A 12,217-nucleotide genomic window follows, 5' to 3' on the forward strand; every position below is an offset into this window, starting at 1 on the left:
TATTGGGTCAGACTTTGATAGTCAGGGTAGAGCATTACTTTTATGAACAACTCACAAGACTAAAATATTGGGTAGAGTGCAAGATTAGGTGTAGGGCCCTAAATATTTAATAAAATACTTGTAGTGGGTTCGGGAGAATAACCTGAAATTCAATAAATACCTGATACATTCAGTGATTGATTCAATGATGCAGGCGACAATTTCTAGGATTTCAGAAAACAATAGATTTGAATGTAAGGGAGGTAATTCAAAAAAATAAGTTGCTTCCCTTACAAATAAAATCAATAGTGATTCTTAAATTGGTTATTTATAATTTGGCTTAATTCTCTGCTTAAACTGTATTAGTGTATCCTGTTTAGGATCAATATTTAATCATCTTGGTAATACACATGACACATCATTATTATAAAGAAGGATATACATTCTGTGAGCTGCAGTGTGACAACAATAGATAAAATAATGTTTGTAGTTGTATATATATATATATATGTATGTATGAATGTATGTATGTATGTATTTATGTTAAATGTAGGCACTTTTTTCTATATGTAAGTAGACAGATAGGTACATAAGTAATACAGACAGACAAGCACACACACGCACATGCACACATACATAACATAAACAACACAAGACTGAGACAATTGACTATATACACACACATTTCATACACACACAAACACTCACATACACAAGGACACATGGAGATATACATCCATACATAACAGACGCACATACATAGTCACACAAACCCATACACATAGACACACACACACAAACGCACGCGTGCATACTTGAAGACACAAACACATGAATATGCAGAATACACACGCGCATACCTATATCTGCATACACACACACACGCATACATACACACACATACATAGATAAACACACACATACATACATTCATACATACATATACACGTACACACACGCATACATACGTACATACATACATACACACACACACACATACATACATACATACATACATACATACATACATACATACATACATACATTCAAACATACACACACACACGTACACACACGCATACATACATACATACATACACACACACATACAAACATACATACATACATACATACATACATACATACATACATACATACATACATATGTGTATACACAAACACACTGCCGCACGCACATACGCACAAACAAATATACGAAAAGAACCCAGCTTCAATTTTATTTTCAAATTTTGGTTTATGGAAATATTTCTTGTCGATCAATTTGGACTTTCAATTAAGAATATTTAGAGAGATACTGGTTTGGCTATTGAAGAGCTTGCAAGCGGCACCGAAAATTTAAATAAAATAGAAAAGATAAATAAATGAATAAATAAATAAATAAAAAGATAAATAAATAAACAAACGAGTGGAAATCGAACCGGTGAGTTTGTTCATTAATAAGGCATTAAAACAGAATGACTTTCTGCAAGACACAATAAAATATGCTTCAACACACGATTTCACAAAAAGAATTTTGCAAAGCAGATACAAAAGCGAATAATAGATGTGTGTGTATATATTCAAATACTTCTTTTACACCATCGAATACAATTTCAATTTCAATAAATTTATTTTTGATGGAGGCGAACTCGCAGAAACGTTAGCACGCTGGGCGAAATGCCTAAAAGTATTTCGCCTCTCTTTACGTTCTAAGTTCAAATTCCGCTGAGGGTGACTTTGCCTTTCATCATTCTGGGTCGATAAATTAAGTACCAGTTGTGTACTGAAGTCGATCTAATCCACTGTCCCCATCCCCCAGGAAAGAATAAATTTATTTTTGATAGTTCACATCGCAGCCAACTTACTTATCTCCCTTATATCTATACTCCTTGCAGAGTTACCTCCCTTGGAAATTCATTACTCTTCTATCCCTGTGCCTCTAAGATTTGAAATTAAATCTGGCCAACGTCAGCTTTTTCGGTCATACATTCTGGGTCGATAAAATCAACTGCTAGTCAAGACTTGTAATTGATGGTATCCACTAAGCCACGCCCCATCAAAACTACCCGCCTCGTGCGTTAATAAGAGCCAATGCTTTGTGGTGCTACGAAACTGCTACAAAATATAACTCTCTTTTACTTGTTTCAGTCATTTGACTGCGGCCATGCTGGAGCACCACCTTTAGTCGAGTAAATCGACCCCAAGACTTATTCGTTGGAAGCCTAGTACTTATTCTATAGATCTCTTTTGCCGAACCACTAGGTTACGGGGACGTAAACACACCAGCATCGGTTGTCAAGCGTTGTTGGGGGGACAAATAGATACAAAAACACACTCACATATGTATATACATATATACATATACATATATACGACAAGCTTCTTTCAGTTTCCGTCTGCCAAATCTACTCACAAGGCTTTGGTCAGCCCAAGGCTGTAGTAGAAGACATTTGCCCAAGGTGCCACGCAGTGGGACTGAACCTGGAACCATGTGGTTGGTAAGCAAGCTACTTACCAAACAGCCACTCCTGCGCCTATATAATGAAACTAATTCGTTGGATTCAAAGGAAATATTATTTCTTAAAACGAAGGTGAAGAATATAGTGAATGGTAGATGGTAGAATTTTTGGTGTGTCGAACAAAATGTCTGTGATTTATAGTTACGTCTCTTTCGGATCTCATTTCAAATGCTGTCATATCGGCGAAACACAGAGAAATCCATACACGAAGTATGTGCCAATAAATATTATGGGAGAGATCACGAGTGAGAGAGAGGAGGGTCGGGAGGCAGAGAGATGGAGAGAGGGAGAGAGGGAGAGAAAGAGAGAGAGAGGGATTAGAAGAGAAAACTTGATGGAGAAGAGTGATGAAAAGTGTCAATATGCCAATATAATTAACTGACGCACTGGTTCAATTCGATTCGTTAAATAATGATTTACTGTTTAACTAAGTTAAACAATCAATTGTCGGATATTTAGCCAATTTACTAATAATAAAGGAGTGGAATTGAACCAGAGCGTGTGCTAATAATATTGACATAATGACTCTCCCTAGACACAACAAAATTTGTTTCAACACACGAATTCACAACAAGAATCTTGCAAACCAGATACAAAAACGAAATGATGAAAGAAAAAAAAAGTCTAAAAATGGAAATAGAAATAAGGTTATTCTTCTTCTTATTTTTTTTTTTTTTAATTAACAAATGAATAAAAAGTCAGAAAGAAACAAACTGCTAGAACATATGAAGAATGTTGCGTTCACTTACATTTCTGTGGTGACAAACAGGGACAATTCTGAGAAGAAAAGGAAACCGATGAAGCATATACTGATCAAAGAGATGATGGCTCCAGTTATAGTTGGACGAGTAAGGTCTTTGGGGACCTTCCGGTAAATGTCGAACCTGCAAGACAGATTGTTAACTTCATTATTTATATGCGGTATATCAGATATGTAGGTTTATAAATATATATATATATATATATATATATATATATATATATATATATATATATATATATATATATATATATATATATATATACAGATATAGGGTAAAATTAATAATTAATAATCAATAATTTTACCAAGTAGTTCAGTATGTTAAAAGAACCATTATTGGTAAACAGAAATTTTATAATTATAAGCGTAATTATAATTAGCGCTCAGAAAAATTGTTTCACCACATACCGAAATTTAACTGCCATTTCTAAATTTCAGTATGTAGTGAAGCAATTTTGCTGAGCCCTAATTATAATTATGCTTATAATTATAAAACTTTTTTGTGCATGTATATATTATATATATATATATATATATATATATATATATATATATATATATATATATATATATATATATATATATATGTGTGTGTGTGTGTGTATATATATATAATCTCTCACTCACACACACACACACGTACCTTTGAACAGATACACGCACACAAATACGCGCGCGCGCGTATGTATGAAGCTATGCATGCATGCATATATGTATGTCATTGTCCACTTTTATTTCAAGACCTAGTTTCTAACCTAGATCCAAGACTCGGAATTTCAACAACATTAACAGAGTATTTTTGTATGTTCACATTTCTATGTTTTATTTTATGAATGTATTCTCATATATATACTTGCATAATGAAACATGCTCATCTGTACTTAAATGATAAACTTGCCCAAAGTTGTACAGATTTTTACAGTTCCAGTGATTGATTGAATTTGTAACCTTCGAATCAGCTTCCTTCCTTCTAGTTATGAGAAGCTTCATGTCTCAAGAATGGTATTTAGGCAGTGCATTACATATCCCAGTACCCCGATAATTACAGGCATAAACCTGAACTTGCAATCTGGATTGAATAACTGCAAATTTCTCGCTACTTCACTGTAGGTACTCTTTTTCGCTGTTCTTTAGCTCTATGTTAACATCTGTTGGGCAGGTAGTTTCCACGACTGGACACAGTTTCTCTTCTCTATCCCAAATCATTGTTAGGTCTATTGTATTTACGTTTTATTGAGGTCTTCACTGGGACATTCCACCAGTACTCCATTTTATTACGAGTGGTTATGACTCCCACCCTACTTTGGGTTCTTATGTCTCTGTCCTCGTCTTTATCCTTCGGACGGCTCCCGTTATACAGTGTCCTAGCTACAACACAATATCTCGTAGGTGATGACATTTTCGGATAACTGCTTATGATGTGGGTCATATCTTCGGTGTTTACTTCACAAAGCCTGCAAGGATGTCATATTTTACTGCGTTTCCTGCATCTCTGTCCCTTTTCTGTATCAGGCATTCGGTTGATATATCCTATTCCTGTATTGCAAACGCATACCCTTCACAGTGGGAGGTAGTAATCCGGTTATTGATCCATGATAAACCTCTTTAGTGATCAATGTTACTATTATCTCGGAGCTTTCTATTAATATATCCATACATAGTGTTCAATTGATATACGATCATCCTTTCATCTGATGGTACACAGCAGTAAAGTCGTGCGACTTCTTTGGACACGCATTTAAGGTTATCAGACAAGGAACGCTACTCAAGGAGTTGCCTTCCATATCTTATGTTATCAGCTTCATGTATGAAAACTTGGTCAAGGGATGCACTTCCACACTTGGTGGTTAAAAGATGTTGCCGAAGGAATATGATACGACACTCGAAGGCATTTTGGAACGATCTGAAGCCCCTGCCGCCTTGTTTTCGTTTTATGTATGTATGTATGTATGTATGTATGTATGTATGTATGTATGTATGTATGCATTTGTGTATGTATGTTTGTGTGTGTATGTATGTATGTATGTGTGTGTGTGTGTATGTATGTATGTATGTATGTATGTATGTATGTATGTATGTATGTAACTAGCCATACACCGACAATAGTTTTCATTTACTTGCAAAATAAAAATAAAACCTTTTCATTTTTAGATCTCCAAAGAATAAAGAACCTTATTTATGTCATATATTTGACTTTAGCAATTCCAGTAAACAAAAGAAATACACATTAAAATCATCGAAGACTGTGTTTTGTCTTATAACTAAACAAACAACCATCGTGTTTCTATCCGGGCATCTTTTAATAGGAGCTCAAAGACAAAGTCTCAACACAGAAAAGAGTGTATCAGCCTCGTTGTTGTGTGTGGTTATTATTCGTGCCACAATTCAACATATAACGTTCGGGAACAATTGAGGAAGAGTCTACTGCATGCAGCAGGCACCCCATGCTACAGATTAAATCTTACAACGTGGAAGATGTTTTTGGTAAAGAAAATCTAGGCTTTGCTCCAGCGCGGCCACTGTTTAATTAAGAAGAGTTTTTTTCCATGTGTTTGCTGCCCCGTCATTCAGATTAATTCTTTATACCTGCATTCAAATTATAAACCACATATTTTCAGTATTACCCTAGCATGGCCGCGGTTCATGAAAAAGAGGAAAAAATAACCTGGTTAAGCTTTAGTGCAAATTTATTCATTTAATTAACAATTAGGTTCTGACATTCGTGAAACATAATTAAATATCTGTTCGTCGTATAATATTAAATTATGAGCCGGAAAAATGTAAAAATAGATGACGTAATTGTCACATGTTTGTTACAACCAATTAGATTCTAACGCTTGTTTCTTTCAAATTAAATCTCATTAATTTGTTTTAATTATTTTGTATTATTGTGAGGTGGCAAAATCGTTAGCACGCCAGATAAAATGCTTAACAGAATTTCTTTCGCCTCCTTGCGTCTTCAATTTAAATACCAACACGCACGACATAAAGTACACATCAAGCACTTAGGTTAATATCATGAACCAACATTTTCAAGCTTTGTGCCTATCGTAGACAGGATTGTTGTGGTTATTATTCTTCTTCTTCTTCTTATTATTATTATTATTATTATTATTGTTATTATTATTATTATTATTATCCCTTTATCACAGGTTTTGTTGGCGATCCTGGAGTCTTGCATGCGTAGCAGGCCTACTACCTGCAGCCTACCGTACCATGCTATTCGATCTCTTCAGCTATCTAATACTTTCCTCATTATTCTGGCCGTGCCGAGGAGGCAAACCTTTTATAACAGTTCTACTGGTCACTCTATTCCAATTTCCTTTATATTCCTGTCGATGCCTTCTGATATTGACCTCAAAGACCTAACAATAATTGGCACTATCTTCACCTTCTTTATTTTCCATAGCCGGGCTATTTCGTACTTAAAAGTGTTGTATTTATCTATTTTTTCCCTCCCTTTTTGATTATTCGTGGGTCAAAAGCGTACCTAACATCAACTATAGAGCACATGGGGTGCTTCTTGTTGACCACCACAATATCCGGTTTGTTATGCTCTAACACCTGATTTGTTTGGATTGGGAGGACTTTGCAGGTCTCCGACTCCGCCACTCTCTGCGATTTGTGCTCACACCATGTCTTGCCTCTCTCTAGCCCCCGCTTTCCGCACAGTTTCCAATGTAGCACTTTCGCTCCCGGATCATGTCGCCACTCATTGTAGTGGTTTTGGGCAAGTCTAGGGCATTCGTTCGTGATATGGGCAATGGTTTCTGTCACTCTATTGCAGATGCGGCACAGCGGAGACATTTGCTTATCCTTTAGGTTATTATTATTATTATAATAATAATAATTATTATTATTATTATTATTATTATTATTATTATTATTATTATTATTATTATTATTATTTGTTTGACGTTTGCTTTGTATTTATACAAGTTGGCTCCAAGTCTCACCCATAGACCTCAAGAAGAACAAGTTAGAAGTTATGTTGGTGTTATGCCTAGGATGCCATTTATTTAGTTTTGCACATAATATTGTTCTAGAAAATGTTTAAGAAAACAAGAAAATTATGTGTTTGTTGTAAAATTTGAGATTACATAGACAGTTATTTACGTAGGATATGGATAGTTCCTATGAGCACTATCTTTTGAATTTCTGCTGTTTTGAGGTTTCCTGGTATCTGAGCTAGGTAGCAATCAGCCCCTGTTGCTATTATTCCTAGGACACCAATGACAACAGGTATTGTTTTAATCTTCAGGTTCCGCATTTTGCCAATTTCTATTTCAAGATCTTCATACTTGGTCAGTTTGTGGTAGGTCTTGACAGATACATTTATATTGATTGGGAGAGTCATATCAATGAGGAGGAATGACTTTTGTCTGAAGTCTTTCAATATGAGGTCTGGCCTATTTGAATCTATCTTTCTGTTAGTTTGAATAGTGAAATTCCAGAGGAATGAAATGTGACCATTTTCAACCACTGGAGGTGATTTGTGTTCCCATCAGTTTTTATTATGGGGTAGATCCAGTTTTTTGCAAATTACCCAGCGAATATATTCTGCTGCTCTATCATGCCTGTTGAGATACTCTGTAGGTGCAAGAAGACTGCGCATGGAGACAACATGATCAATGGTTTCATTTTGTTGTTGACATAATTGACATCTTGGGCCACCGCTATTCTTTAATATGTTGGCCCGGTAGTTTCTTGTAGGTAGGCATTGATCTTGGGCTGCTATGACAAACACTCCCGTTTATAATTTTAAGCCAGAAGACAATAACCATTGATGGGAAGAGGCCTTGTCAACATCAGCACTATTAGCTCTCTTTAGGTATTTGCCATTGAGATGTTTTTCTTGCCATTTATCAGTCAGAATATGTAAGGCAGCAGTTTTAAACGAGTTTTCATACGCTTAGCTTTTTCTGTGCTTGTTTCTAGTAGATTTTCCTTTGGCTATTTTATTACTGTGTATGATGCTTTCTTGTTTTCGTGCTTTAAGACAAGTTTTACCATCCAGTCCTCAGAATTTTCTCAGGTAGGAGTCTAGGCCAATTTTGGCAATCTTCATTGTTAATTCTAGTTGAAAAAGTCTGCGACCACCTTCTTTTCTTGGCAGATAAAGTCGTTCTATATCTGCCTTAGGGTGATGCATTCTATGCGTTATTATTATTATTATTATTATTATCATTATTATTATTATTATTATTATTATTATTATTATTATTATTATTATTATTATTATTATTATTATGATTGAGTGAGGAAGCAGTGCCTGACATTAAAATGACACTGGAGTAAAATATACGAAACCCAGTATACCCACCATGACTACCCGTCTGATAAGAGTACACCAGGCACACGCATTACAACTATATGTGCGCAACATGGTGATCTCATATCAAGACTACCAGCGCATGATCTTGCAGGTGAGGCCCAGTTAGAATTTTCTTCGGGTTGAGTAGCCCATCACGCTCAAAAGGTCCGTGAATAAGGTTTGTTTAAGGATGTTGAACGAAACACCCATGTTTCCAGAGGTGAATTATCCAAATCCCAAAGAATTCCTCTCAACACATGGCTATGATGCCACCCGCACTACTTCTGCTCGTGATCAGAGATGCACATATCGTCAGCCACCAAGGGATATGCTCAGCTGTTTAAGGTCAAACAACTGACAAGCAAATCTGTGGTGTTGAGCAGAAAATTTGCTGTCGACAACCTTTTATACTAAGACAAAATAATGTACGATAACATAATAATAATAATAATTATTATTATTATTATTATTATTATTATATTAAGAGATATTATTATTATTATTATTATTATTATTATTATTATTATTATTATTATTATTATTATTATTATTATTATTATATTAAGAGATGTGAATGACCACAATCATTAGCACTTCGGAAAAATAGTTTTGCGGTATTAGTTCTAGATCTTTACTGTCTTAACTCAAATCCTGCCGAGAGGAGCTTTGTCTTTCATCACTATGGGGTCGATAAAGTAAAACACCAGACAAGCATTGGGGTGACTGGTATCGACTAATCCCCTCCCCTCAAAGCTGCTTCCCTTGCTCTTCAGTCAGAATCCATTCTTATTACTTCCCCAGCGAACTGAGCAATCGTTTGGTTATTGGTTGTTGCAAAAATAATAAGGGTCAATGGATCAAACGTTTCAAGATTGGATGACTCCAAGTTGCCTGAGGACATGTGGCCTTGTGGGTTAGGCTGATCTTAAAAGTGGACATGCTTGATAATGCATAACTGAGTGCCCAGCATAGAGGAGAAAACATGCGTTGGTCGTGGCTGGAACGGCATTCATTACAAGATTAGTCCAATCAGCACTGACTCACGATACTACAACAATAGCAGCAACCAACACTACAACCAACACTACGTTTAATACACTCTAAGCAATCGTCACCACCACAAACACTACAGCCACAACCATCACTGTCCTTATTGCTATACCAACCACTACAACGGCAACCACCACAACCACCAGTTACCACCATTAACACCATCGACTTTATTACTATGACTGCAACCACAAACAACATCACTACTACTACTACTACTACTCCCACCTACAACTTGCTAAGCAGGCTCTTGGCTATCAACAAAGTAAATTGTAAAAATCTGGTCCTTTGAAATTTTGCTTCAGACGAAAATGTTTTAATTAACAAAGGGAAAGGTGTGTAAATAATTAACAAAAGTAAAGGTGTGTAAATGAGTAGAGCTGCTGCTGTTGTTATTGTTGATGATGATGATGATGATGATGATGACGACGACGACGACAACGATAATGATGAAGATGTTGTTGTTCTTTTGTTTAGCCCCAGGTCAGCTCTGATCCACCAGAAGGCGATGATGCTTTCCAGTGTCCTGTTATGTTTCGCTTTCAGAAAAGGTCGTATATCTTGAAGTTCATCGTCCGAATTGTACAAACTTGGTTTTACGATAGTAGTGTATAAGGTGAGGGAAAATTGGGGGTGCTATTTCGATCTAGCTGTTCGGGTTATTCATTCTGACCGGATCGGGAACAAGGGGTAGCACGAGAGGAAGAAAAGGACTCTGACAAAAAAAATAAAATAATTAACTGTATAAACTACTTAACTAATTTCAATAGAAGAAGCAAGACAGAACCGGCGCGTGTATTCCTTATTGGTGTAATGACCCTCATAAGGTAAATCAAATATTACAATTACTGGCTTCAAAGTTTAGTATCTTTCAAAATCTTGAGATTGTGAAACCGGTAAAATATTAATATAAAATAAATTTTCCCAAAAACTCTAAGTGCACTTTCAACTGAATTTCCTTACATTACTGCTCTCGTGGAAAAATAGTTATCTTCCCCACATGCATGCGTATGCACGTGCGTGTGTGTACGTGTGTAAATGAAAGACAGTGAGAGAGCCATTTCTCACGAGTAGTGAGGAGTGAAGTTAAAAATGGCCAGAAAGACAGCAAACCCAGGAGATGGAAACTCTCTCACTCTCTCTTTAGAAATTCATTTGTGTAAACAAGTCAATTTTTACTCATGAAATTACTTTGTAAATGTTTGCGTATTGCGCAGACAGTTGTACTTCTAATGCAGTCTTTAGGCCGCATTATTGGGGTCCAAATTGACAATGTGAGACCTTTCACTCATAGATATAATTTCAAGAAAACCATAAAGGGAAGAAGAAGGGAGAACGGAAGTGGGGTAGAGAGAGTGGGAGAGAGAGAGAGTGGGAGAGAGAGAGTGGGAGAGAGAGAGAGAGTGGGAGAGAGAGAGAGTGGGAGAGAGAGAGAGTGGGAGAGAGAGAGAGAGTGGGAGAGAGAGAGAGTGGGAGAGAGAGAGAGTGGGAGAGAGAGAGAGTGGGAGAGAGAGAGAGTGGGAGAGAGAGAGAGTGGGAGAGAGAGAGAGTGGGAGAGAGAGAGAGTGGGAGAGAGAGAGAGTGGGAGAGAGAGAGAGTGGGAGAGAGAGAGAGTGGGAGAGGAAATGAGGAAAAAAGAGGAAGAAAGAGAGAGAGAGAGAGGAATCGCAATCGGAAACTTGTTGATATTTTAATGAATTTGAAACGACGGAAAAAGAGAAGGCAAAAACAAAAACAGGAACGTTTACCAGAGTTAGAACTGAATTCAGCATGTTGACAACCGAAGTAAATATTATCTGAGTATTCCCGAAGCTCTGAGTCTACAAACTGGCCAGACTAACACCAATAATAATATTAATAATAATATTAATAATAATAATAATAATAATAATTTTTTTTTAATAGAAAGTAGCATATTTCCTAATGAGCAAAAGGGATGTAAACGTGGATCTTATGGTTGTAAAGATCAGTTACTCATCAATAAGATGATCTTAGAGGATTGTCACAAGCGACACAAAAACTTGTCAATAGCCTGGATAGACTATAAAAAGGCTTTTGATAGCCTACCACATAGCTGGATTAGGAAATGTCTGGAAATGTATAAAATAGCTCCTACTCTGCGAAACGTTTTATCTGTAAGTATTAGATCATGGAGAACCACACTGACGTTGAACAATGACAATGAATCTCTAAATGCTGGAGATGTAAGAATTTCGTGTGGCATTTTCCAGGGTGACTAGCGATTGTTAAACAATTCAGTGATGACATCAGGATGCAATTTGGCCTTGATAAATGTGCAAAAGCTACCTTTATCAAAGGAAAAATGACAAAAACATCTAATGTGAACTTTGATCAGCAAAATGTCATAAAAGAGTTAGAACCAGCGGAGAACTACAAATACCTAGGGGTAATTGAAAGGGACAATATTAAGCATTCAGTGATGAGGGAAAGGATCAGAAGAGAATGTTATCGCAGGGTGAGAGCAATACTGAAGACAGAGCTAAACGCAAGAAACAGGATCAAAGCGATCAATGGTCTAGCCATACCAGTCGTGACTTACAGTTTCAATTTCGTTAACTGGTCAATTACTGA

The 12,217-nt window shown here is 36.3% G+C and overlaps 1 protein-coding gene across 1 annotated transcript in view; it reads right to left on the minus strand.

Annotated features, from left to right (window-relative positions):
* LOC106883867 (endoplasmic reticulum-Golgi intermediate compartment protein 1) overlaps positions 1-12,217 on the minus strand; it is a 183,671-nt gene that overhangs the window by 169,560 nt on the left and 1,894 nt on the right. The window contains exon 2 of the mRNA XM_089339576.1: positions 3,248-3,382. Coding sequence (XP_089195702.1) covers positions 3,248-3,382 — 135 coding nt within the window. The remainder of the gene's footprint in view (positions 1-3,247; positions 3,383-12,217) is intronic.

The sequence above is a fragment of the Octopus bimaculoides genome, chromosome 22, assembly GCF_046866305.1.
Source record: "Octopus bimaculoides isolate indiv1 chromosome 22, ASM4686630v1, whole genome shotgun sequence".
NCBI lineage: Eukaryota > Metazoa > Mollusca > Cephalopoda > Octopoda > Octopodidae > Octopus > Octopus bimaculoides.